The sequence below is a fragment of the Gorilla gorilla genome, chromosome 14, assembly GCF_029281585.2.
Source record: "Gorilla gorilla gorilla isolate KB3781 chromosome 14, NHGRI_mGorGor1-v2.1_pri, whole genome shotgun sequence".
Lineage (NCBI taxonomy): Eukaryota > Metazoa > Chordata > Mammalia > Primates > Hominidae > Gorilla > Gorilla gorilla.
The window spans coordinates 61,025,455-61,053,267 of NC_073238.2; the positions used below are offsets into that span (position 1 = coordinate 61,025,455).

General features: G+C 40.2%; 1 protein-coding gene across 4 annotated transcripts in view; it reads left to right on the forward strand.

Annotated features, from left to right (window-relative positions):
* Nucleotides 1-27,813, forward strand: part of LRCH1 (leucine rich repeats and calponin homology domain containing 1) — a 198,064-nt gene that overhangs the window by 68,114 nt on the left and 102,137 nt on the right. For all 4 annotated transcript variants that reach the window (XM_031001295.3, XM_031001296.3, XM_031001293.3 and 1 more), the window contains exon 2: nt 27,144-27,288. In XM_031001295.3, coding sequence (XP_030857155.3) covers nt 27,144-27,288 — 145 coding nt within the window. The remainder of the gene's footprint in view (nt 1-27,143; nt 27,289-27,813) is intronic.

Consider the following 27,813-nt stretch of genomic DNA (forward strand, 5'->3'; position numbering starts at 1 on the left):
CTGGAAGCTTTTAGTGTAGTTAAAAGATGCCAGTCTGTCATTTGCATGCACTGTAATTGGGCAAGTGGTTTCAGGCTGAGCTTTACATTATCCTTCCACTGAGAGCAGCTGGTGGTGGGCTGTAGATTCCATATGAGCTGGGGACCTATCATCTGGTGTGTTTAGTGCAATCCTGCCTCATCTTGGGAGCAATTTTTTATTTAATGATAATAATAATGCACAATCTTGGTGAAAGATAATGCTTGCGGTTATTAGAATGTGTAGACTGAGTAGGGGCTTTGGCATAGAGATGGTAATGGTGGGGAAAGACATATTTAATAAAAGGATTGTAATGGGGAGAAAGTAAATATTTTGCAGGATAAGGAAAGCCACAAATATGATTAATTTAAGAGTCTTAAATAAAATGTCTATAAAATGTTAGATTTTTAGTACCAGTAAGGCAAAGTGGCCAATCTGTAGCTCCCTTTATAAAGTCTACTCATCCTTGGAGGGTCGCTTTTTGGTGCTTTTTTCATTTGTTCAGAGTCAACCTCTTCCTCTAGGGATATGTTTAAGTCTGTCACCTTTCCTTAGGAATTGTGCCAGTCTGATCATTTGTTCCACCACTGCTGCCCCGCCCCCTTTTCTTGACTCAAAGAATAATTTGTGTACCCTGTCTCTGTTTTTTTCTTTTTCTTTTTCCTTTTGTCATTATACTTTAAGTTCTAGGGTACATGTGCACAACGTACAGGTTTGTTACATATGTATACATGTGCCATGTTGGTGTGCTGTGCCCATTAACTCGTCATCTGCATTAGGTATGTCTCCTAATGCTATCCCTCCCCCCTCCCCATCTCTGTTTTTTATTATTTATTTATTTATCGTTAGAGACAGAGTCTCACTCTGTCACCCAGGCTGGAGTACAGTGGTGCAGTTATAGCTCACTGCAGCCTCAAACTCCTGGGCTCAATCGATCCTCCCGCCTCAGCCTCCTGAGCAGCTAGAAGTGCAGGCACATGCCACCACACCCAGACAATTTTTCTATTTTTTGTAGAGATGAGGTCTCTCTATGTTTCCGAGGCTGGTCTTGAACTCCTGGCCTTAAATGATCCTCCTGCCTCAGCCGCCCAAAGTGCTGGGATTATAGGTGTGAGCCACTACACCCAGGCCCTGTTTTTAACTTGCAATACATTTTCTGCAAGACTGAATTTATGTTAGATTATAAAGTTTGTGGACAAAATAGACACTCCATTATAAAAGCCTCCTTCATTTGTTTTGTTCTCTGGTGTTTGAATTGACTGATGTGGATTTGAGTATGGAAGTGTTCCATGCCTTATTAAGGAAAGCACTTTGGGAATCGGCCAGGGCCCACTTAACTTAGTTTCAGAATGGCAGCACTTTGGCAGTCCTCAGTTTCTCTTATTTCCTAACCCATCCCTACTCATTAAGACGGGGCTATTGCATTCCATTTTCAGGGAATGCTCTTTCATTTTTCGTTAGTGAGAGAACATGAATGCCTCTTAAAATGGTGGTTTGAGCTTGCTGGGAATTTTAGGGGATCCACAGAGTTGAAAAGTCTTACAGGCTATCAATGAAGCATGGAGGGTTTTCGTTATGAAAATGTCCTGAGATGGGGGGAAGATTGGACAGATGAGGTAGGGGAGCCTCCTTGCAAAGTTAGAATTCAGCTGTTTATACTGGTAACAGAATCTGCTTTAGTAAGGATGAAGCAAAAAGAAAAACAATATTAACACCTTGAGAAAATCTCTATATTGTGAGCTTAATCCAACAACTCCAACGATGTTAGCTACTTTTTCAAAATACATCTTAGCCCTTGTTACAATAACATTTACTTTTGGAGTGAAATTTTGTATTAGGCAGATTCACTGTAATCAGTAATCTTCCTTCCATTGAGATTCTTCCTGTTACTTTCTTATTTAAAAAGCTTCAGTAGCCTGCAGCCTCAGGGTTCTGTTTACAGAGACCCTTAACAGTCTATTCAGCCTTACTTCCTCCATTATCCCTACTCTAGGCTGAGTGTTAACCATACCTACCTATGTACATTTGCAGCTGTGCCATTTTATCTGTTTGGATTCTTAACCCCCTCTCTTGCCCAAGTGCCTAGTGGCGCCCTGTTGGCACGTTGAGGGGTAGCTTAAGTGTTTACTTCTTTCCCGACTCCCTCAGTCCGTGTTAGCAGTACCCTCTTCCATACTCTTCTAGTATCTTCTGCATACTTCTGTGCTCCACCTATCTGTTGCCATGAAACAGGTCACCCCAAAGCAGTGGCTTAGAACAATACTATAGACTGCGTTTGTGTCCCCCCACCCCAAATCATATGTTGAAATCCTGGCCCCCAGGGCGATGGTATTAGGAGATGGGGCCTTTGGGAGGTGATTAGGTCATGAGGGTGGAGCCCACATGAATGGGATGTCTTTATAAAAGAGACCCCAGAGAGCTCCTTTCCCCTTCTACCATATAAGGACACAGTGAGAAAACATCTGTGAAGCAGAAAGTGGGGTCCTCACCAGACACATAATCTGCTTGCTCCTTGAGCCTGGACTCCTCAGCCTCCAGAACTATGAGAAATAAATGTGTGGGGGTTTTTTTTTTTTGGTCTTGTTTGTTTGTTTGAGACAGGGTCTCTCTCTGTTGCCTGTGCTGGAGCAAAGTGGCATGATCTCAGGTAACTGCAACCTCTGCCTCCTGGGCTCAGGTGATTCCCCCACCTCAGCCTCCCGGGTAGCTGGGACCACGGGCCTGTGCCACCACGCCCAGCTTATTTTTGTATTTTTTGTAGAGAGGGGTCTCCCCATGTTGCCCAGGTTGGTCTCAAACTCCTGGAATCAAGTGATCCGCCCACCTCAGCCTCCCAAAGTGCTGGGCTTACAGGCGTGAGCCACCGAACCCAGCCAGATGTTTGTTGTTTAAGCCACTCAGACTATGGTATTTTTGTATCTTCCATTGTACTTAATCTATGGGTCTTATATTCAGCAGTATTCTATGTTATATAAGGAGTTGTGGCGTGAAACCACTTCCTTCATGTTTTTATGTTGCTTTTTAATTAAATTTTAAGCCTGGGAATCTTGGTAATGACATATTATATGCAAAATATGTAATATTAGACTTGATTTTCATCAGATCAGTTTTAGCACTTTTCAATGTGCAAAGGTGGGTGGTAATGGCTTTTTCCAAAGCATAGTCCCTTGGTTGTATTACACTATTAATGACTATGGGTAGTGTCAGACCCCTGAGCCCAAGCCAAGCCATCACATCCCCTGTGACTTGCACGTATACATCCAGATGGCCTGAAGTAACTGAAGATCCACAAAAGAAGTAAAAATAGCCTTAACTGATGACATTCCACCACTGTGATTTGTTTCTGCCCCACCCTAACTGATCAATGTACTTTGTAATCTCCCCCACCCTTAAGAAGGTACTTTGTAATCTCCCCCACCGTTAAGAAGGTTCTTTGTAATTCTCCCCAACCTTGAGGATGTACTTTGTGAGATCCACTCCTGCCGGCAAAACATTGCTCTTAACTTCACCGCCTATCCCAAAACCTATAAGAACTAATGATAATCCACCACCCTTTGCTGACTCTCTTTTCGGACTCAGCCCACCTGCACCCAGGTGAAATAAACAGCCATGTTGCTCGCACAAAGCCTGTTTGGTGGTCTCCTCACATGGACGTGCATGAAAGGTAGCATAATACAATTTTTGCTGAAGTTTTGTTGCTCTTCTACTTTTAAATTAAGGACCAGATAGGAAAGGACATATGGTAATCTATCAAATACATAGCCATTGATATTTTCTTTGTTTTCTTTCACTAACCGGTTTATGCAAGATTTTTAAAAAAAACAGCAAAATGAAAAGGTTCATAATATCCTGACTTCCTGTTTTATTATAAATGAGAAGAACACCAGGTAGTGTTAATTTCCTTTAATTTCTTTATGAGTCGTCCTCAAATTAATGTTTGAGGAATGGTTGAGTGTTTTCAAATATCTCCTACATCTTTTATTTAGACAGCATAGTGAAATGGAAAGAAATTTTGAATCTGCTAGACTCAAGTTTGCATTTTGGTTCTGTCATTTACTCATAGATGTACTACTTGGAGTAATCATACTGATTTTGTAGACCAATTGGAAAGATAATTGACCAGTGTTTTAGAGTATATGTATATACACAAAATTTGACAGACATGTAATCACACAATGCTTAAGCCCCAAATGTTATTAAGCCCACACTTTGGTAAATAACATTTGGGGCTTAAGCATCTGTGTGATTCTATATATGCCGGTATTTGTAAATGTAAAAGTGATACAAGCTAAATCACCCATCTTTCTGGGAACTAAGTACAAAGGAATGGTTCTGTTTCTAACCCTTTGGCTTAGAGTATCATAGAGTTTTAAATTTGGCCAGATTTTAATTTGACAGATAAAAAAAATGAGGCACAGATAAAAAAACGAGAAGTTGAATGAATTATGAAAACTCACTAGAGGCAGAATTGAGGACGTTGTCCAGTGCTCTGTTGTATCATTATGTCACTGCCTGCCCTACTGTTTTCCTGCTCTTTCCCTCTTCTTCTTCCTCCCTCTCAGCCCTGGTCCACCTACCTTAGTGCATGCACACATGTATGGCAAAGATCAACAAGGATGCTGGGTTCAGGGTCCTTTTCCCACTGGAGTCTGGCAACACTGTTCCTGCCTTGATATGGTTCTTGGTTGTTGGTCACTTAAAACAATGGCATATTTTGAAGGGCTGAATAGACTTCCTTCTTTTTAAGCTTTTCTTTTTATTTATACTTTTTGGATCCGTGTAATTTCTCTGAGTCATCCACATTATTTTCTACTTTTTCTCAGTTTTCATGACCTGTATTACCATTACAGGTGTCTCTGCTATAATTCAATATACATATTCCTGAAAACCTCATGTTCTACAAAATCATACGTTCAGAATAATCTGGCTAATGGGAAATATTGGTTTGGGGCAGTCTGGCTTATGGGAAATATTAAGTTGGGACCAACCACTCTAAATCTATGCTACTTTGCAAGCACAGCACTAACAAAAACAATGAAAACCATCATAAAACAGGAGCACAGTTCAGAAGACATACTACATTCCTACTATATACAGATACACTTTGGTAAATATGACTTTAACTCATGAAAATATGTGGGGCTGCTTGATGGAAGGGGATGTAAGGAAGGATATGAGGCTGGTGAGTACTGGGAGACAAGAATGAAACACACCAAGACGTTTGCATGAGATCATGCAAAGAGAATCATGCAGAAGGTACATCTAAGACACAAGGCCAGCCGGGCATGGTGGCTCATGCCTGTAATCCCAGCACTTTGGGAGGCTGAGGTGGGCAGGTCACAAGGTCAGGAGTTCGAGACCTGACCCTTAACAGTCTATTCAGCCTGGCAACTATGGTGAAATCCCGTCTCCACTAAAAGTACAAAAAATTAGCTGGGTGTGGTGGCACGCACCAGTAGTCCCAGCTACTCAGGAGGCTGAGGCAGGAGAATCACTTGAACTTGGGAGGCAGAGGTTGCAGTGAACCGAGATCACACCACTGCACTCCAGCCTGGGCGACAGAGCGATTCTCTGTCTCAGGAAAAAAAAAAAAAAACAAAAAAACACACACACACACAAGGCCCGGCAGGCTTAGACCACGACAGGAACGGTTAGAGTGGACCCTGGTGCAGTGTGGGGTGCTCTGTTCAGCCTCACTATGAATTTCACATCCAGCTTCTGTTACTTGGAGATATAAAACAGTAACGTGTGGAGACAAATCCTGGAGGCACCAACTCCTGAGTTATGGTGTCATCAATCTGCTATGACCAGTCAAATTCGCAGTATAGAAACATGTCTTGTAGCTGGACAGAAAACATCCAGCTCTACTGCTGCTAAACATCATGGAATGTACCCATTGGTTTATCCATATAGTAAGTTTTAACATTATTTTTAATATATTGTTCATTCTGAATTTGACAGTGGTCTGCCAAGTCTCCCTGAACTCCACAAATTAAATAAAGGTATCTCAGAGGGCCTTTCCCAAGAACTTTAATGCCATCTTCCTAGCAAGCTATAGAAAACATTTGAAAACCCCAAGGGCAAAGTTCCAGGGCTGCCTAGGGGCAAAATCAGTGAACAGAGTAGTAAACTGATAAAACCAGCATAGAGGCCTCTGTGGGGGAAAAAGACACCTTTCTGCAGTTAATAAACAGTACCAAAGAACACTGATTGTCTTCTCAGGGTTTGTAGCCCATTTCTGTTTTTTATTTTTAAATCTCACCTGTTATTTTTGTTTTTAGCTGTTCCATAGTAGTCTGATGGAAATACACTTTATGTGTTCTTGTGTGCCAATCAAAAATAAAATAAGCACAATGAATACCTCTAATTGCATAGTTCATGAAAGGCTTGAAAATGATGCAGAGCAGCTGGCTAATGCTGCCAATGAGCCATTGGCTGGAGCCCCTTGTAACTCAGCCTTTGATTCTGTCTTCAGCAAGCCCCAGCATCCTCAGGGCCCACGTGATGGGTGCTCAGTGGAACTCCAGACTTTGTGGAGGGCTCTGTGGTTCTGCTGCTGGGGAAACTGTGTGTTTCTGAGCCTATGGGAATGGGTCAGAAAGCCTGGGAAATGGGGGAGAATAGGAGCAGGAACACAAATGAGGAGCCAGCAATGCAGGTTGCTATTATGTCGCATGTCACTTCCTACGAATATCTTTATAGATTAGCTTCCTTCAGGCCCAAAACCTTGAATGGACATGAACCACAGTATCAGGGCTAAATGAGTAACAGCCCAAACCAGGTCCACTCTCCAGACAGTTAGAAAAGGTAGACATCTCTTGTAGCTGGATGGAGCAGGGGTCTCCCCCAGGGGTGGTAATTCAGCAGGTCTTTAAAGAATGAATAGGATTAAAGTAAGTGAAAATGGAAAGCTGAAGGCAGGGAAGGAAAGTGAGGCTCAGGGAGAATTCTGGGCAAGGGAAAGTTACAGAGTGATTCCTTAGGGCTTGTGAGTCTAACAATTTTGATGTCAATGGACCTTATTCTTGGAACCACAGGGCAACTGATTGACTTTAGTTTTCTTTTTTGCTATATTCTTGCCACTCACTCAATGACTGCTCATTGAAAATTGATGATAATGGCCATATGGAAAGTCTCAGAGCTTATCTAGGATTTGAGTCCCTGAGGCATAATCAGTGGGTGGAACAGCAGATGGATGGGGCAGAATATTTTTCTCTTCCTTCCTGTGACAGTTGATTATAAGTTATAAAAATGGGCATTCTTTTTGTGATCTTAGCTTCCAAAATTACGGAAGGTTATCACTATTTATTATTACTACTTCCTCAGCAAACTCAAAGAATCAGAGTGATATTGATTATTTAGATTTAGCAATGGGGGACTTAAGCTCTTATAAATCAGGGTCATCTGAATCTAAAGATGTATGTCTTTCTTATTTTAGTCTGACCAGTTATTTAAGAATCCAAGATACCTTTACTTTTTATTTGAAGTTCCTTAATTTGATAAGAGCTCTACCAAGCAGTTGGTTCTGTTTCTCTTTCAGTTCTCTGCCAAGCTTTTGTGTGTCTTAAGACACTGGGACTGGGAAAAGACTGCAGTGTTTGTTAAATGTAAATTATACTGAGCCTTGAGGATTTGAATGCATGGGGAGAGGTACATTTTGGCTTTCCTTCCTTTGTAAAATGCAGTTAAACTGATATCCAGAACAATGGTGAGAAAACACCAATTAACTTAATGTATGAAAGACAGTAAAATAAACAAGGTGGGCAGTCCTGTATGTGAGGCATTTTTAAACTCTTTGCTGTGTAAGTGCAGGCTTTTGGAAAGATCTGCTTTTCACTTTGATTTTTGCAGTCCCACACCAGCTTGCTTCTGGTTCTGCCTTCAGGGACATATGTGCTCTCTAGATCTGGGAATCTTTTTGTCTGGAGACCTCAAGATTGGGATCTGCACCCTCCCCACCCCTTCCTGTCTGAACTCTATTTTAGATCTGCAGTAAAGACTTGAGGCTTTTTGCAAGCTTTCAACTCTGAGGTATTTTGGAAAACTGTAATTTTGTTTGTTCTCTGCTGTATGCATGTGGTTTCTTAAAACACGAGCGTGATTATTTTCTGCATCCTTTCCATAGCAGACATTTCCCTCAAACTACATGCTCCAAAAGTAGGTTCTCACTGCACTTGCCATGCCGTCTCATTGCTTATTGAGAGTGACTGTCTCTTTACAGCAAATCAACTGGTTACAATTTTGAGGCTTTTTAGGTGGCTTCCAAACTTTTCTTGGGGTTTGTCCCTCATATGTTCAGCAGCCAAACATGCTCAATGCATTGTATATTTCCCAGCAAGCCATGAAGCACTATTGACTTATTATGAAACTTAATTTGATGATAATGAGGCAGGTCTATAAAATAGCACTTTGGGTAGTTTTTACCCATAAAATAGCAATTTGTGGAAGACCGTTAGTATGTAGCATGGACTCTGAAGCTAGAGAACTTGAGTTTGAGTCTCAGCTTTTCTACTTTTTTTCTAGTAATTTTATTTATTTTTCACTGTTAAATTCTTAACCTACCTGGAATTTAGTTTGGTGTAGGGAGTCATGTTTGGATCTAGCTGTTGATTCTTTTTAAATATAATTTTTAGTGATTTTTTTATTGTGATAAAATATACATAAGATTTATCATTTTAACCATTTTAATTTAGATGTACAATTCAGTGGCACTAAACACAATCACAAGTTTTCCACTTTTTAGCTGTGTTAGAGGTCAAATTATTTTACCTTTCTGCGTCTCCGTTTCCTCTTCTGCAAGTGGGAATAATACTCCCATTAAGTTGTTATGAGATTAAGACTTAATTCAGGCTGGGCGTGGTGGCTCACACTTGTAACTCCAGCACTTTGGGAGGCCAAAGCAGGTGGATCACTTGAGGTCAGGAGTTCGAGACCAGCTTGGCCAACATGGTGAAACCCCATCTCTACTAAAAATACAAAAAGTTAACTCAGTATAGTGGTGCATGCCTGTAGTCCCAGCTACTCAGGAGGCTGAGGCAGCAGAATTGTTTGAACCTGGGAGGTAGAGGTTGCAGTGAGCTAAGATTGTGCCACTGCACTCCAGCCTGGGTGACCAAGCAAGACTCTGTCTGAAAAAAAAAAAAAACCTAAATTCATAGGAAACACTTGATGACTTGATGTGTACAGGACAAAATAAGTGCTTAATAATAGTTGATGGCCATGAGGATTTGTGGTACTGGCAGTCCCCCATTTGCTAGTTAAGAAGCATTTTTTGAGCCTGGTGCCATATGTCTGCCCCATACATATGCCTGTGTGGTCACAGTAATTGCCGGTTGAATCACAGTGGAGACCTTGAGAATTCTCGTTGGTAACACCGGATAATTTTTTCATCATTTTTATGTCCACTTTAGCATGAGACTAATATACAGTTTGAACTTCAGGGGAGAAAAGAAGATTTTCTAACAGATTTATATTTCAAATTGTTTGCAAGGCAATTGATAATGAAAAGATAAAACCTACTTACTCTTCAAGTTCAAAGCATAATGCAAGAGGCTTGAAGAGGGTAGACTTCTGAATATATTCCATAAACAGTATCTCTTTTCAGAGCTTTTGAGAAAACCCTTGTTTAAAAAAAATGTGAGCAACAATTATTTGTTATTCATGAATTCTAGATGTGTAAATTGTGTGATCAAAATGAGAGGAAAAAGAGAAGTCTCAAGAGAATAAGCATTTTGTCTACATTTAAGTCTTTTGGAAATGATATGTTTGAAAATAATATACCCGTTAAATATATTTCCTTAAATTATTTAGATAAACTGTTTCTATTGTAGTTTCTGGTAAATAGTAATATGAAATGGTTTCTATCTTATTGTCAACAACTTCATTACTTTTTAATGCAGCAAAAAGCTTCCAAATCGATCTGTTAAAAAGACTGCAGAAATCCTCTGAATTGAATAAACTATTTCTAGCCTTAAAATTCATGCTTCCACAATGGAATATACTATATTCAGCCACCATCACAAAAAATGTCTTTCTTATCAGTGCTGCCCTAGCTAAATGTGAACTTTAAAAACTGGAAAATCAGGCACTTTGTAGACAGTTCACTCTTTGTTTCATATTTTTGGGCTAAGGAAAAAAAATTGCCCAAGGAAGTATTTCTGGAAGGAGTCTAACTTCTCAATAAACATAGTAGTTTAGCCTACAATATTTTTGTTGTTTTGGGAATTGATAGTGACCCTAAATATAACAAAAGAATATTGATTTCTAAAGCATGGATCATGTTGGTTCCTAAAAAGTGAGTGATAATGTAGCAATTAAATTCTGCCCTGTATTATACACAGTTGGTCAGGGTATCAGCAGAATGCCATCATCATTATTGAATTGTGTAATAAATACTTGGGGCAGAGTGCTGTAGTGGAAATAAAACTACATTTTGGTTTAGGACTTCCTGCCCTAGCCCATGGCCTATAGAGCCAAGCCTTCACGTTTCAAGAAGTTGTGAGGGGAAAGAGACAGGCATTGGCCTCATGGTAGCAGCTGCTGGAGGGTTCTTTTCCTAGCTCATTTTCTTTCCTCATTTTTCACATTTTTCCAGGGTGACATCACATGTGGTCACTATTTGTATGGATCTTCCAAGCCCGCATTTTAGCCAAGACATTTCTCATGGGCTCCAGACCCACAATCTGGTGGTCAACATACTCTCTACTTGGTTGCTCCATAGATACCCTAAGTCAAGGCATGAATATCTAAACTGATCGTGACTCTCCTCTCCCACCATCACCTCCAAACCTGTTTCTTTTCCTGCATTTTTTTTTTTTTTTTTTTTTTTGAGACGGAGTCTCGCTCTGTCGCCTGGCTGGAGTTCAGTGGCATGATCTCAGTTCACTGCAACCTCCATCTCCCGGGTTCAAGCGATTCTCCTGCCTCAGCCTCCTGAGTAGCTGGGATTACAGGCGTGCGCCACCATGCCCGGCTAATTTTTGTATTTTTAGTAGAGACGGGGTTTCACCATGTTGTTCAGGCTGGTCTCGAACTCCTGACCTCGTGGTCTGCCTGCCTCAGCCTCCCAAAGTGCTGGGATTACAGGCGTGAGCCACCGCGCCCAGCCTTTCCTGCATTTCTTTTGAGCGTCTAGCACGTTTCCAGTCATTCATCCACGTCAGAAAGCCCCAGATGCCACCAGCTCTTCCTCACTATCAATGTTTAACGGAACACTAAGGTCTGCGAATTCTACCTCACAAATGTCTTCCCTGGCGAATCCTCCTTTCTGTGCCACCCATCTTCACCTTATTTCGGGCCTTCCTCATTTCTCACCTGGATCTTTGTAACGATGGCCTCTAGAGCTGGCTCCATGGATCCCTACTGGCCATCAATCCCATGTGCCTCAGCCGTAATGCCAGTCACAGTTCTCAAAGAGCTATTCCCTTCCTCCCTTCCTCATTCAGGCTGTGCCTGGTAATCTGGAGTGAATTTTCCACTCCATCCTGCAGACTTCCAAATACTTATCTAGAGGCTCAGCTTACAGCTCAATGCCTCTTTGAAGCCTTTCTCAACCTTTGCAGCGTTGAGATATAGCTATGCTGCTAAATGTAAATCTAACTCTTCATACATTTTCTCTTGTTTACCTGTCTCCCCCTCCTGTCAGAGTCTGAGTTACTTGAGGTTGTGAATTGAGTCTTATTTATGTCTGTCTCTAATATCTAGCATGGTATGTGTCATTTATAGCAGACATCTATAAATGATTGAGTAAGTGAGCCAACGTGTGGGTGGTTTTTCCTGGGGCGGGAAGGGTTGGGAGGGTACCACGTACTCAGTGTGAGCCTCCTTTCAGGCTGTTTGACTTTCCGATGAGCATGCTTACTGGTAGTGACTTCCCTTGATCCTTACCAGTTAGATACATGCTCTGGGACCAGAGCTGCAGAATATAAACCAGTAGTTTTAAAAAGTTATTATTATCTCCATAAAGGTTGGGTTTTTTATAGGCACAGGTAACAAGGTTGAACACAACCAAGTGAACCCAGTGAATTATATTTATTTCACTGAGGTGACTGTATGCACTGTGGCCATCCCAGAGGCCTTACTTTCAATTCATATCCACTAACTCAAGGGGGCTTTACTGCCACCCAGCACTCACACCGCCGTTCTCTTCTGCAGAGACTTTGCCACAGTCTGTTCACTACTTCATACTTTCTCCTGCACTTAAACCTTTAACATGTCTCCATCCCTGCCTCTCAGCTAACGGGGCTTGCAGGCAGTTAGAAAGAGCTTCCCTGTGTACCTGCCACCACATCTTCTCAGTTGTCTGCATTCGCTGGCTAGTCTCCCTTGCTGTGGAGGAATTGTTGATGCCCCTGGGAAGGCCACACCCTCCACTTGAAAGATCCGGTCCCCTCCCACCTTTTTTTTTTTTTTTTTTTTTTTTTTTTTTTTTTTGAGACGGAGTCTCGCTCTGGTGCCCAGGCCGGAGTGCAGTGGCACGATCTCAGCTCACTGCAAGCTCCGCCTCCCGGGTTCTCACCATTCTCCTGCCTCAGCCTCCCGAGTAGCTGGGACTACAAGTGCCCGCCACCATGCCCGGCTAATTGTTTTGTATTTTTAGTAGAGACGGGGTTTCACCATGTTAGCCAGGATGGTCTCGATCTCCTGACCTCGTGATCCACCTGCCTCGGCCTCCCAAAGTGCTGGGATTACAGGCGTGAGCCACGGCACGCGGCCCCCTCCCACCTTTTTAAGGACATCACTCCATCAGTTGTCTCCTTTCTCTTCTGAATCATCAGTTTTCCCCTGGCCACCAAGCTATTCCCATCAGCATACAAACATGCTGATTTCTTCCCCCATACCATGCCCCTCTCCAGCTTCCATTTATCTGCTCTGTTTTACCTTGACTTGCCTGAACTCATTATAACTTATTCCTCTCCTTTCAGTCTCTCTCTTTGCAAAGTTTTTAAAGCTTTTAATTTTGGTAAGATATATACAACACAACATCCAACTTACCATGTCAACCTTTTTTTTTTTTTTTGAGATGAAGTCTCGCTCTGTCACCCAGCCTGGAGTGCAATGGCACGATCTCGGCTCACTGTAACCTCTGCCTCCTGGGTTCAAGCGATTCTCCTACCTCTGCCTCCTGAGTAGATGGAATTACAGGCATGTGCCACATGCCTGGCTAATTTTTTTTTGTATTTTTGTAGAGATGGGGTTTCACCATGTTGGCCAGGCTGGTCTTGAACTCCTGACCTCAAGTGATCCACCTGCCTTGGTCTCCCAAAGTGCCAGGATTACAGGCATGAGCCACTGCGCCTGGCCCATCTCACCCATTGTTAAGTGTCCAATTCGGTAATGTCAGGTACATTTACATTATTAAGCCACCAATCTGCAGAATGTTTTCATCTTGCAAAACTGAAATTCTGTACCCATTAAACATCAACACCTCATTTTTCCCTCCTCCAAGCCCCTGGCAACCATCCTTATACCTTCTATCTCTGTAAATTTGACTACTCTGGGTAATCGTCCATTCTCTCCTGAACCCACCTTCATCAGGCTTTTGCTCCTACATTCCCCCTCCACCACTTTTCTCAGGGTCACCTGTGGCCTCCACTTGCTGGATCTGACAGTCATTTCTCAGTCTTTGGCTGATTTGACCCGGCAGCAGCTATAGGAACAGTGGAGCACTCCCTCCTCTTTGAAACACTGTCTTCACTTGGTTTCCAGGGACCTTGCTGGCCTGTGTTTTCCTTCTTCCTCACAGACCACTCCCTTTTAGTGTTCTTCCTCTTGTTGCCTCTGTAGGTTGGAATGTCCCAGGGCTGAGTGCATGGCCCTCTTCTCTAATCTTCACTCACTCCTCTTTAGAGTTGATGTCTTTCAATGCCATTTATACTCTTACAGTTCCCAACATTTGTCCCGAGGCCCAGCTGTGAACACTTCCTTACCTGCATATCTAATAGGTGTCTCAACATTTGCATCTCCAGAATGACTCTTGACCTGCCCCACAATATCTGCCATAGGCTTCCACATCTGAGGATGGCAACTCCGTTCTTCCAATTTCTGAGGCCAAAATTGGGAATCATAATTGACTACTCTTTTTCTCTCAAACCCCCATCCAATCAGCAAATTCAGTTGGCTTTACTTTCAAAAGATACAACATGAATGTGACCACTTCTTGTCACTTCCACTCTGCCACTCAGGTCTAACCACCATCTTACATTGCTTGGGTTGTCACCTCCTCCCTGGCCTCCCTGCCTGCCCTAGATTCCAAACACAAATCTAGCGAGAAGAGCCTATGAAAATGTGAGCCACCCTCTGCTCCAAGCCCTCCAGTGGCCAGGAAATGGCAGACTTTTACAGTGGCCGAAAGCTCTATGTGATTGCCTACTCCATGACCTCATTGGCCTCTTTTCTTGATTTTCTCACCCTTGTTCCCTCGCTGGAGTCCCACAGCCTTCCCTGGTGTGCCTGCTGTATGCCATCCTGCTGCTACCTTAGGGCTTTTCTGCTCTCTGTCCCTCTGGGGAAAGGCTCAGCCCTTAAGGATCCTGTGCCTTCCTCTCTTCTTTCCGTCAGCTCTGCACTCAGCTGTCACCTTGGTTGCGAATTCTTCCCTGGTCACCCTGTTTAAAGTTGCCACGCTTCTCCCGCACTTCGTAGTTTTTTTTCTTCTTCTTATTTTTCTTTCTAGCACTTACCACCCTGTAACATGCCGTATATTTTACTTGTCATTTGTGTTTGTATCACCCTACTGGAGGGTGAGTTCTAGAGAGCGGGATTTCTTTGCCAGCGTTTGCTGGATTTGCCCACTGCTTAGAACTATTTCTGGCGCATAGTAGGTACACAGCAAGTATTCCTTGAATGACTATAGAGAAGAAGCTTTCACAAAACAGAAAAGCGTAATTAATTGCCCACTTCAGCCTCCTAAACTGTAGGCTTCATTTGAAATTTCAAGTTCTTATTTTATCCAAAAGAGAACAAAGCTGAATTAAACATTGCTTCAAACGATATCTTTGAATCGTTTCCAAGAAGGATGTATAGATGAAATTATAATTTAGGTTGCTATGGATACATTTATACATATAAAATATTTATGACAAATATAGTATTTGTATTATATACAAGAAAATTACTATGGATTTGCAAATCGATTCATATAAAATTTACTTTCTTATGGGACATTAAATATATTACAGTAGCTTTGAATTTTCTGAATTATATTTACTTAAAAATGTCACTGGCAATACCTTTGAGGGTTACTTTTTTTGGATAAAACTTGTGGCAATAATTCCTCCTTTGACTTCTTCAGCAATATGTTAAAACTGGCACGGAACCTTTGAATAGCTTTTGAATTTTTATCTCGTTTGAAATTAACCAGTTACTGATGTACTTAATACCATATGGTATAAATTTTGAATTCTGCATGATTTCTACTTCAAAATGATGCCTGCTGCCTTCATTCTACTTTATGTTTAACACAAGTATTTGGAAAACCTGAGTAGTGGTTATCTGGCTTAGTGGAACTATAATTTACTCCAGGTAAAAAGGAGGATTCATTTCTTTATCTTGGAAGTCTTTAAAAATATACTGATACATTTCCATCCCAAATTAGCAAGTCTGTTAGAGGGACAATAATTTTATCTTTGCTAACTGAAGATCTTACATGGCCTCATGCCTAAGATTATTTACTACACATTGTATCAAAGTAAAAAAAGTTTGATATGCCACTAAAAGGCTTTTTTAAATAGGAGAGATCTAATCAATCACATACGCGAACGTGCTGTGTGTACTACAAAACCTCTAGACCCTCCTTACCTTTGCAAGGGGGGTGGGTAGTTTTGGCTTTCCTTATGTTTTTATTTGTTATTTGTGAAGTATATAATAAAAGAAAATCTAAGAAATTGAGGATTATGGTTAACTGAAGTGTAATAGACTGTTTCACGGTATATTTGACTTCAAAAGCTTCCAGCAAAGAAAAATCCTGGAAAAAAACTTCCTGGTTTGGTCATTTTTATTATAAAAGGCTTTCTATTTTCCAGCAAAGAACATTTCTTTTATGGTTAAGAGTTTCAATATTTATGTAATTAGCAACTCACAGCAGTGCCTTGTTTCATTCTTGATTCTAATCCTGGAATGATAACATACCAGCAAAGCAGCAGCCGTAGCGTCCACAGAACCTACTTCTCTGCCTTTTTTCTGTCTCCCTGTAGAGAGAAGTCCACTCTTTTCTCTGATCCCAGTGTAGTAATGTAAATTTGGGCATGCAGAAAGTCAATGTGCTTTAGCATCCTTGGGATTCATTTTCTTTGCATTTCCGAAATTACTCACCTTGCAGCAGTTGTCAGATCCCTTAATTAGTAACTAGTTTTCTTCGAATTATGGTATCACATAGACTGTCTGTGGTCTGGCTGGTAAGAGACTGTTACCAGCTGCTCAGCTTTAGTCAGGCAATAAGGTATTTGTTACACTTCAAATAATCATGTGATTTAGTGAAAGGCCATTTGAGCTCTAAAGCCTCACAGTGGAAAGTTTCTGAGACCTCTGCCTTCCCTCTCACACCCCAGAGAATCCCTAGTCTCCTGCCTTCCTCTCATGCTATCTGCATGATTGCTGTTGGCCTGCTTGGCCAGGAAGGTGGTCTGACACACACCCCTGTTCACTGCCCAGGGTCTCAGGATCCCTGTCCTAGGCAGAGTCCCAAGCAGTGTTGTACCTGCCAGGAAGCCCTTTGGGCTCTTCTGCACCCTTGGGGACCAGTGTCCCTACAGTAATCTGTACTCATGTTTATTCCCACACTTCTCTCTAGAATTTAAGTCACAAGCTGTGTGTCTCCCTTTCTGCACTCAGTATCAGAGGAGGCCTGGTGTCCTAGTTATATTTCATTTTTCAACTGTCATTTGTTGAACTCCAGACACTGCTAACTGCTTTGCATGCATCGTCTCACTTCTTCTTCCCAGTGTTTATAAGGTGCAACTGAACCAAGCCATATAGTTGGCACTGTGATGAGTGAGGGAATAGATACATTGATCATTGAATGGAGCTAGAGAAAACTGTTAAGTAAGTTGAGTACTAATTTAGTGGAAAGAGAAACCTTCAAACTAACTTACAGATTGTTCACTTATTGTACAGAACTATTATTTATTTATTTGTGTCTCATGGAACCCAGTAATAGCTAACATAATAATGATAGCAGTTATTCTTAGAGTGCTTCACTCTGTGGCAGGCACTGCTCTAAGGGCTTTATATGTATCATCCCATTCAGTCCTTTCACTAATTCAGTGGAGCCAGTACTATTAATGTCCTCATATTACAGATGCAGAAATTGAGGCATAGAGAAATTAAGTAGTTATTTCCAAGTTCATGCAGCTAAGTGGTGGGACCAGAGTTTGAACTCAAGCTGTCTGACATGAGGACCTGGAACCAGCCTGGGTTTCCAGCAAGATAGGACAGTGCCCATCTTGGGCTGGGTGGAAACGTGGCACTGAAGACATAGGCTCTTCGTTCTGGAGAAAATATTAGGGACCTGGTCAGAGCTCACTTACTTTTAGTAATAAATATTCAATTCAACAAATATTTATTAAGCTCTTACTGTACAACAATGAACAAAGATCCTAATCTTCATGGAGCTTACGTTCGAGGAAGGGAAGAGAGAAAATTCACATCTATCTACATGACTAAATTGCATTGCTATGTTAGAAGGTTATTTATGTGCTAAGATAAAAAGAAAATGTAGAACAGAGGAAGAAGGTTAAGATGGTTATGAAAGAAGTTTTAAGGAGATGATCAGGGAAGACCTCATGGTTCTTATTGGAGAATTGTTGATCACATTTCTGTTGTTTGACCTGACTTCTTTGTTGATCTCTTAAGAGATGCAGGCTGAGATCTTGACTCACTCAAAACTTGTAGGGAACTGCTTAATATTTCTGCCTATTTAACCCTGGAAGCATTGGGTTGTTTGGTCTGCAGAGTCAGGGGTGAGTCAGCCCATGGGTTCTGCTTTATTGGCTGGGTAGCACTCCCTTACTGGAGGGCAGTTCTGAATGTGTGCCCCATGGGTGCTGAGTTATGGGCTGGGTGGGGTGTCTAGAGGAGTGGGAAATGAGGGTCAGACACCGAGGACATTGCGGAGCTGAGAGAGGAAGTTCAGGATGGATAGAAAGATGTAGCTGAGATTCTTCTAGAGAGACCCTTGCCTGCCTAGGTGAAGATAGGGATGGATTGTCCAAAGAGGGCAGATGACCCTAGATCCTACCTCTACCCAAGGACTATCTTCACCAAGGCAGTGGTCCCAGGAAGAGTAGCAAGAGGGTGGAGATAACAGAGCAGCCACCTCAGTACTGGTAAAACAGCAGGTTCCATGCACTTTTGTGGTGGGCCAGGGCTTTAGATGAGTGAATGACAGATTCACCTTTTACCCAGTTATTGAGACATCATGAGGAGTGTTAAGATTCTGAAAGTAAATTTCCACGATAACATGTTTATGGTGTCATTTGGTCTTCCTCTGTGGAACTGGTAATGATTTTGACTTTCAAGATGAGATCTTCTCTTCTGACCATAAAACAAGATGTTGCAAACGAGGTTCCCAGCTGTCCTGGTCTGTCGGCATGGCTGCTCGATGGCTCTGGTGGCTGATAACTCAGGATGTTGTTGCTGGAGAGTGGGGAACTCGTCCAGATCCTCCTGAGACACCACTTTCCTTTTTCATACAAAAACAACACCGTGCTTCCAATCGTGCTGACTGCACACCAGATTCCATTGACTGTTTTTCTACCCTACCCTGCTTATTTTTATTCATCTGGCTACTTTATTTTAGGGATTTGCAAAGCTTGTCTTGGCAGTGGTGACTCTTATTGTTTTATTTCTGGCTGCTCGGCTTTCATGTGAATGCTTCCATTAAGAGGCGGACGTGGGGAGGACGTGGTTCTGGGGTTCCGGTTTGCTGCCTAGGTATGTTTGCACAGATAGAGCTGTGGCAGCCCAGCTCCACGCTGCAGAGCCAGACCTAGGCTGGGATTCCAGCAGGAAAGGACAATGCCCATTGTGGGTTGGATGGAGGATACGTGGCACTAAAGACATGTGCTCTTTTTTCTGGAGAAAATTTTAGGAACCTGGCCAGAGGTCACTTACTTTTAGTACAGAGCTATAGAAACTTTTTAATGCCTGGTGACCAGGCACCTGAAATGGGTCAGTCATTTTTTTTTCTTCTACAAGCTATACCCATATGAACAACTGATGTTGCCTGTATGCAGTTCTATGAGGCAGAATCAGTAGATTCAAGACAGGACTTTGGTGTCATACAAACCTGGATTAGTTCTTGGCTCTGCCACTTACTAACTCAGTGTCCTTGGACAAGTTACCTAACCTCTGTGGTCTTTAGTGCCTGCATGTGATTGGGAATTGTAACAGCACCTGCCTCGCTAGGTTGTGATGAGGATTACGTGAGGAAAAAAACCCCACAAATTTTCTGTGATCATGGACAACTCAAAATATGCAAAACTCCATTCCAGGTCAGATTCTTGTTGCTCTGATTGTATGAGAAACTAGCTGAGGAGTTCAGAGTAAGAATCTAACCTAGCAATGCTTAATTCTGGATTGGGTAAGATTTTATTTCCCAAATTAGGTTATTTCTCAGGTACTAGTCTGGTATCCAAATCGGACCCTTTCTGGGAACTACCTCTGCTCTTAGGACAGCAGCATCTGTGGAGGGTTGGTTTAGGTAGAGAAAGCAGAAATAGGTTGTGTCGTCTGCTCACCTGGCTTTCCCATAGCACAGTGGGAATCGACTGGACATCTCAAGAATCCTGATGTCCAAGTCACGCTCTAAAGTTTCTGGCTATGAACCCCAGGCTTTAGGATGTTAAAAAAAACTCTCCGAGTGATTGCAGTGTGCCAACAAGATTGAGAAACAATATACAAATAGCTCATAAGCCGATTTACTAACACCTCTATACAAGTATATTTATAATAGAATTAGAGCAATAAATAACAAAGACATACACAAATTCTTTATCTGCATGTATCTCTAGCTTTTAAAAGCTTACTTATCTTTCTGTCACTCAGACCCTACTGTACCTTTTCACAGCCCCTTGCCCATTTGCTCCCTCTTATTTGGTTGCTGTTCAAGACAAAGATACTAGTTGCCTTTTTAACGTTTTCCTGTTATCTATGAGCTCTTATTCTTTCTGTCTTTCCTGAGTGGGAGAACCTTCATTACTCACAACTTGATGTATCTGTCATTGTTAGTGGTGCTTCTGGCATGGCTCTGACCTTTCAAAGGCAGAGTTAGGAATGCTGATATCTCTCTGTGAACCATGAACGGACTGCCCTCTCATGTCTTTAATTCAATAAAGTCCTAGATTCATTCCTTCCTTTCTCTCTTTTTCTCTCCCTTTTAAAGAGGGACCAGACGCTGTTTTATTTCTTGGTTATCAGGACAGAAAAATTTTGAACATGTACGTATATCTTTCGCTCCCACTGTTTGTAAAGGGATTATCTCTTCTGGATTATCAGAATCAAAACATCTTGATCCACACTCACTTCCCCTTCCCTTCTAGGTGTCTTCCCCATGGTGTGCTCTCAAAGACACAAGATGATTTCCACATCAGCCTAAGCAAAGCATCAAAAAGCAAACATGCCCATTTTTTTTGCACCCTCTTCCTCTCTTCTGTTAACAAAGTTGAGGATTAAATGATACTCAGAGAAAAAGCAAGTCGTATATTTGGAAACCTATTAATCAAAATAGAGTGTTTATGTAAGGTTAATATAATCAGCAATTCGAGCCAAGCTTCATGTTGTTACTTCTAGAATTAAGCCCATCAGCTGACCTATTTTTTTAAGTACTTTCCTTTTTTATCCATGATTTTCATCACTTTCTTACCTTCTGGGCTTATACGAAGACCATGTCGACTTTATTTTGGTTGAATTTTGGACACATAAAAGTGCAGTGAAGATTTCATTGCTGTATCTTCCTGATAATAAAGCTGTTCTTGCTTGGCCTTATTCCATGGAGAAAGAGTGGTCTTGTGTGGGGAGCTTTATCCATCGTTAGCGTTGGGCACAAAAGTGACAGAAGCTTTCAGAGCCTTAGTTTTGTCATCTTTAGGTTGGTGGGGCTACTGCTGCTACATGCAGTGGTTTAAATAAGGTGCCAGATGTGAAGCTCCAGTGTCAGGCATGCTTGAATTGGTCAATGCGTGGTAAACTTTGCCAGCTGTCATTCATCTACCTTCTCCCAAATGCCTAGCTCTTTATTTGCACCATTTTTAAAGCACAATTAGGGCATCCTGCCTTATGTTTCATTCTGGTTTTGCCTCATCTTACTTTTCAAAATTTAAACTCCTTGAAAGTAGGCCTGAAGTAGTTTTCCATTTCCGTAGATATCCCATCCTTAGTGTACGTTGAGGATGCATACATAATTCAGCAGGAAGTGAACTAAACTAAACAACAAAAAAAGGAAAGCTTTTGTTTTTCTGTTTTGCAGTTTTGTTTTAACTTGGGTGATGCCGATCTGGGCAACTGTTTTCGTATAGCCAGTGAAAGTGTCTAAGCTGTGTGTAGATTTTGTAATATAGTTTCGTCCTTGTTAATGTAGAAATTGTAACACAAACCCAAGACAACAGGGGACCCATTGCATAGGTGAATTCTCACTAACTCAGTGGACGGGGTGGTCTGCCTGTTTGTCCCCCAATGTAGGCCTGGGCATGGCAGAAGCCCATTGTTGCCTTATAACTTTATGAATGTATAATGTGTAGCCTGGCTCCTTTCAGAAAGGAATCCTAAAAAAGTACATATAGAATAGCATAATTAAAAATAAGAATTAAAAGAGATCAGACACAACTTAAAATAATGGGAAAATGAAGGCTTTACTGGGTAAGCCTCCTTTTCCTTTCAGCTAGCAGGACTAATCTCATTCCTTGAGAGGCTCTGACCAGCCCTTAGCACAGCTGCTTCTGGGATGCAGTCACACAGCCAGGGAAGAAATTACTTGGAAGGAAAAATGCCAGAGTTTTCCCTCAAACCTGGAGATTATGGAGGAAAAGATAAGAAGGGGGGAGAGCAAATATAATCTGTATTGTAAATAGTAATGAAAATACCAGACTGATACACTAATTAGTACAATATTCTAGCATGTTTTTAGCAAATTGTTATTAATGATGCCATTAGTAAGTTTAGCCCAGAATTGAATATTAGCTGAATTTGTAAGTCATTTTGTAATTTATTTGTCTTACCATTACATTTTTCCCAAGTTTGAAAACAGAACACTTTTAAAATTCAGATTATATGATGGAATATATATTCTACAGTGAAATGTCAAATTCATTAAAATAATGTGCCAATATTTAATTACAGTATTGGTGGGTTTATATTTTATAACTTGTGATATTTAACTGCTGCTATTAATTATGATGATGAAACAAAATTTCTTGGATTTTGAATATTTTTGATTTAAAATATTTGACTTCAGAACAAATTTGACTTATTCACATAAATCTTAGCTTTGAAAAGAATGTTAGAACTCATCTAGTTGTATGTAATTTAATATTACCTATTCAGAAACAGAGGTCTAGAAAATTGAGTAACTTTCTCAAACATCTCAGGTGGTCGTAGATTTAGAACTAGTCTTCTGCTCTCAGGTTAGAGTGGTTTCTATTATTAATTTTATGTCCCATTGTCCTTTAAAAGGTTCATAGCTATGTGACAGTATTGCTACAAAAATACTATTTTCTTCTTGCTTAAAGAAACATTGGTGATGCTGAAATCACAGAAACACTCTCATTACCTAAAATGGTTCTTGAAATATTCTACGCACATGTATTCTGTATCTTTTTCATTCAATTAGATAGTATAGTTCTAGCAATTCTCAGGAAAGGTTAAGTTTGGAATGTAAACTGGACCGTCAGTGGAACTTTCTTTGAGTTGAACCTGAAGGAAACCACACATATAAGTTTTCGGGGCAAACTTCCAGCACTGTAGCACATCAAGATCACTATGTCTAGTAAAGTGTTTCAGAAAGAAAGAACACAAGAGACTTCTGGAATTCTTTTCTATTTAGATTCTAAACATTCGTGAAAGGTGTGTTGCTTTAATATTTTCCTTAATTTAATATGAGGAACGTCACAGTTTGCTCTTGCCTCTTAATTCTTTTTAAGTGAAATGAATTTCTTTGTGTAGAGAAAGAGTAAGAATGCTGATGGGAGAATGAGACAGAGATGTGTATACACACAATTACATATGTTATCATAATATGTATATAGTATGTATCACAATGAAATAAGCAATGCATTGATATCTCTAAAGGCACAGAAGTATCTACAGTGAGTCTTCCTCCCATTCACTCCTGTCCTCCTAGCCAGAGATCCTCTCTCCAGAAACAACCACTTTAAACAGTTTCTTGTGTAGCTTTCCAGACACAATCTACTTATATTTAAATAATTATGTAAATATTCATTAAAACCCACAAATACTATATGCACTGTTCTGCAACTGTTTTTGTTTTTAAACATTTATAATCTATTTTGAAGTTTGTTTTGTATCAGCACATATAGAGCTGCTTCATTCATTTTTATGGCTGCATAGTATTAGTATTCCATTATGGAATATAATGTTTAATATTACATTCAATCACACAAAATAGAATTAACATTACATTAATATTGATTGATTTAATTTTAGCATATTTATGATGTTTGTTAATGGCATATTAATACTTAACCAGTCCTCTATTTTATTTGCTTTCCATCTTTTGCTATTTGAAACCGTACTGACCAGGCACAGTGGCTCATGCCTGTAACCCAGCACTTTGGGAGGCCGAGGTGGGCAGCTCACCTGAGGTCCGGGGTTTAAGACCAGCCTGGCCCACATGGTGAAACCCCATCTGTACTAAAAATACAAAAATTAGCTGGACGTGGTGGTGCATGCCTGTAGTCCCAGCTACTGAGGAGGCTGAGGCAGGAGAATTGCTTGAATCCAGGAGATGGAGGTTGCAGTGAGCTGAGATCACACCACTGCACTCCAGCCTGGGTGACAGAGTGAGACTCCAACTCAAAAAAAAAAAAAAGAAACCATGCTAAAAGTATGTCATTTGCATATGTATAAGAATATCTGTAGATGAGAAAGACTGCTAGGTTAAAGTGTATGTGCATTTGTAATATTTACAGATATTACCAAAAAGTGTCCTTCATTTACATCACCATGGCCTCAGCATTACAATGTGTTTATCAGATTTTTTTATATTCACCATTCTAATAGATGAAAAATACTATCCCATTTAGTTGTAATTTGTGTCACTCTAATTTGAGTGTGGTTGATCCTTTTTTTCATATGATTAAGAGCCATTCGTATATCATTTTCTGTGAGCCATCTGTTCATATCTATTTTTCTTTTCTTGTTTATGATTTGTCTTATTTCTGTCAACTGTAGAAGCTCTTTCTGTGTATAAAAAATTTGCCTATTAGGTTTAGGAATTGTAGAACTTCCATCCTCCCCCATTCCTTGATTGTCATATATGTTTATGGTGAAGTTTTTGTTTTAAAATGCCATACTTTTTTGTGTGTGTTGAATTTGGCACTCTCGCTTTATACTATTCATACAAAGCCTTCCCCATTCTGAGATCATAAACACAACCCATGCTGTCCTGGTGCTATTACAGCTTCCCTTTTCACAGTAGATCTCTGATTCATCTAGACTTTATTGAGATAAAAGGTGCGAGATAGGTAGTCATCTTTTTTTTTTTTTTTTCATTTTAAATGGCTATCCAGTTTTCTCGAACTACTGGCCTTGTGTCTTTTCCGTGTTGATTTGAAATGCCACCTTTATTGCACACTTCAGTGGTTCCCAACCTTTTTGGCACCAGGGACCGGTTTTGTGGAAGACAGCTTTTCCCCAGACCGGGGTGGGGGATGGTTTCAGGATGACTGAAGCGCATTACTTTATTGTACACTTTATTTCTATTATTACTACATTGTAATATATAATGAAATAATTATATAACTCACCATAATACAGAATCAATGGCAGCCCTGACCTTGTTTTCCTGCTCTAGACGGTCCCATCTGAGGGGGATGGGAGACAGTGACAGATCATCAGACATTAGATTCTAACAAGGAGCATGCAACCTAGGTCTCTTGCATGCACAGTTCGCAATAGGGTTCATGCTCCTATGAGAATCAATGCCCCAGCTGATCTGACAGGAGGCGGAGCTCAGGCAGTAATGTGAGCAGTGGGGAGTGGCTGTAAATACAGATGAAGTTTCACTTGCCAGCCTGACACTCACCTCCTGCTGTGCAGACCTGTACCAGTCTGGTCCATGGCCTTGATTTCCATATGTATGTCTCTTGACCCATTTCCCATCTTAGTAATTCATGCCATTGACCTTCCCATCTATCCACCACACTGCTCTATGATGTGTTTTTAATATCCAGGCGAGCTCATCCTCTCAGGGCTCTTCTTTGTTGAGAAATACTTTACTGTTTTCACATTATTTAACCATGAGATCTTTAGAATCAACTTGTGCAATAACCCCAACAGTTTTTTTAAAATTCTGGAAGTATTTTTTTGTTTAAATTGGAAGTGCCTTAAATTATAGAGATATAATTGAGATAATTGTCATCACCTTTTAAAATTTTGCCTTAGTAGCATTTTAAAGTTTTCTTCATATAAATTTTGCATATTCCTTAAGATTTGCTGGGGATTTTGCCCTTTTGCTATTATCGTAAATTATATCTCTTCTTTTGTGTCATTTTGCTGGTGTGTGTAAAATATATAAAATATCCCTTAATAAGGTTGTTTAAAAATTAATACCGAATGCCTTTTACATATCCTTGAAGATGATCATATATCATTTCACTTCGGTCTATTTATAAGGTGAATTGTTTTGATAGTATAAGATCCTTGTGTTCTCTGTGAACCCATAAAAAAGGACGATTTTATGTACTTTGCAGGGACATGGATGAAGCTGGAAACCATCATTCTCAAAATTATTCCTTGAAAGTTTGTTAGAATTCTCCCTCTGAAGCTATCTCATCCTGATTTTGCTTATTTGTATATTTATTTATTGGAGGGAAGGTGGCTCTTTAACATCTATTTCATCTGTGATATTGACATATTTACATTTTCTGTGTTTTCTTTGGCTAAGGTGTGGTTCCTTAAGTATATGTTACATATTATTTTCTGAAAATCTTCAGTTACTGTTTGAGTCTCTTCTGATACAGGGTGAGGTTATCTCTTATTGTTGAGTTGTTTTCAAAAGTAGTGGTTCTTTCCTTATATTCTATGTTTTATGGAATTTGACAATCATGTTTCCCATTCATTTAGATATGAAGATATTAAGGACTATTGCATAATCTTATCATTGGGATGGTAATACTGTAGGCCGTACTGTATGATTACGCTGCTCTGGGGACTGTGATTGCTTTCTTTGGTACCTTTGCCCAGTGGTGTCCAGTTTTACTGCTGATTGTGCTTCATAGTGTCAGTTCTTAACAGATACAATTTATCTCAGTCTTATATATTATAGGCTCTCAGTAATTCTAGTGAGTAAAGTACTTGGTTATTGTCTGTTATGGGTTCATTTGTAAAGGATGTAAAAGACATGTTCCTACAAAAATTAGCCAGGCATGGTGGTGCATGCCTGTAGTCCCAGCTACTCGGGAGGCTGAGGTAGAAGGAATACCTGAGCCTGGGAGGTTGAGATTGCAGTGAGCTGAAATCGTGCCACTGCAGTCCGGTATAGGCAACCAAGTGAGATCCTGTCTCAAAAAAATAAAAATAAATAAAAAAATTGAATTAATAATTTTGGTAAATATATATGTATTCAGATACGTTAAAGGATAGCATTTTGCATATTTGTCTGGTAGAATGAGTTGGAAATAATTTTTAGTTACAGTAAAAAGTTCTTTAGAGAGCTAAAAAGTTTTAGTGGTATTTTTGCTTTTCCAAATCCCACATGTCCCAGAATTTGGCAAGGAAATAGAAAAAGGAAATAGAAATCACAGTGCTGTAGTAACAGAGGTGCAAAAAAAAAAAAAAAAAAGATAATGTTGGTCAAAATGTATAATGTTAAGAAAAACAGTGTTTGTGGTTAATAAAAGTGTATTGATTTTGTTCAAATTTTGTTGAGAAAATATTCTCTCCTTTTCTTATAGACTTATCTAAAAACAGACTGGTTGAAGTTCCAATGGAATTGTGCCATTTTGTATCACTGGAAATTCTTAATCTGTATCACAACTGTATCAGAGTCATTCCTGAGGCCATCGTTAATCTGCAGATGCTGACTTACCTGAACTTGAGGTAGGTTAAACATAAAAGTTGTAATCAAATTCAATGAAAGAAATAAAAAACTTATGCTTTCATTTCTATCCATTTTTTCCCCTTTTTGCATCTTGATTTTTCTTTGATGTAGATCACACACAGATGTTTTAAGTAATAACTTTTCTAATAAATTTGTAATGTTGTTAATACTGTCCTTGGTGCTAGACTTCCCTGAATGTGAATAAGACAAGGTTTTTTTTTAAAAAATGATTTATATTATATCATTTATTCTCTTTGTCTAATTGGTATTTGTAAGGTTGTAGTTATTTTGTCTTCAAGTATTCATGTACATTTTGGAGGAGGAAGTATAAAGGAAGTGAAAAAGAGTTTGGTTGTCAGGACAAACAAGGAGCAAAAAAAAAAAAAAAAGAGAAAGCCTGGGTGATCTTTGGCAATTATTGGTAACATTGGGCTTTGCTACCTAGTACTAATTGAGCCCATTCACTTTAAGCCTTCTTAAGAAAGTTGAGGAGCACTGAACAACTCCAGCCAGATACAAAGTTT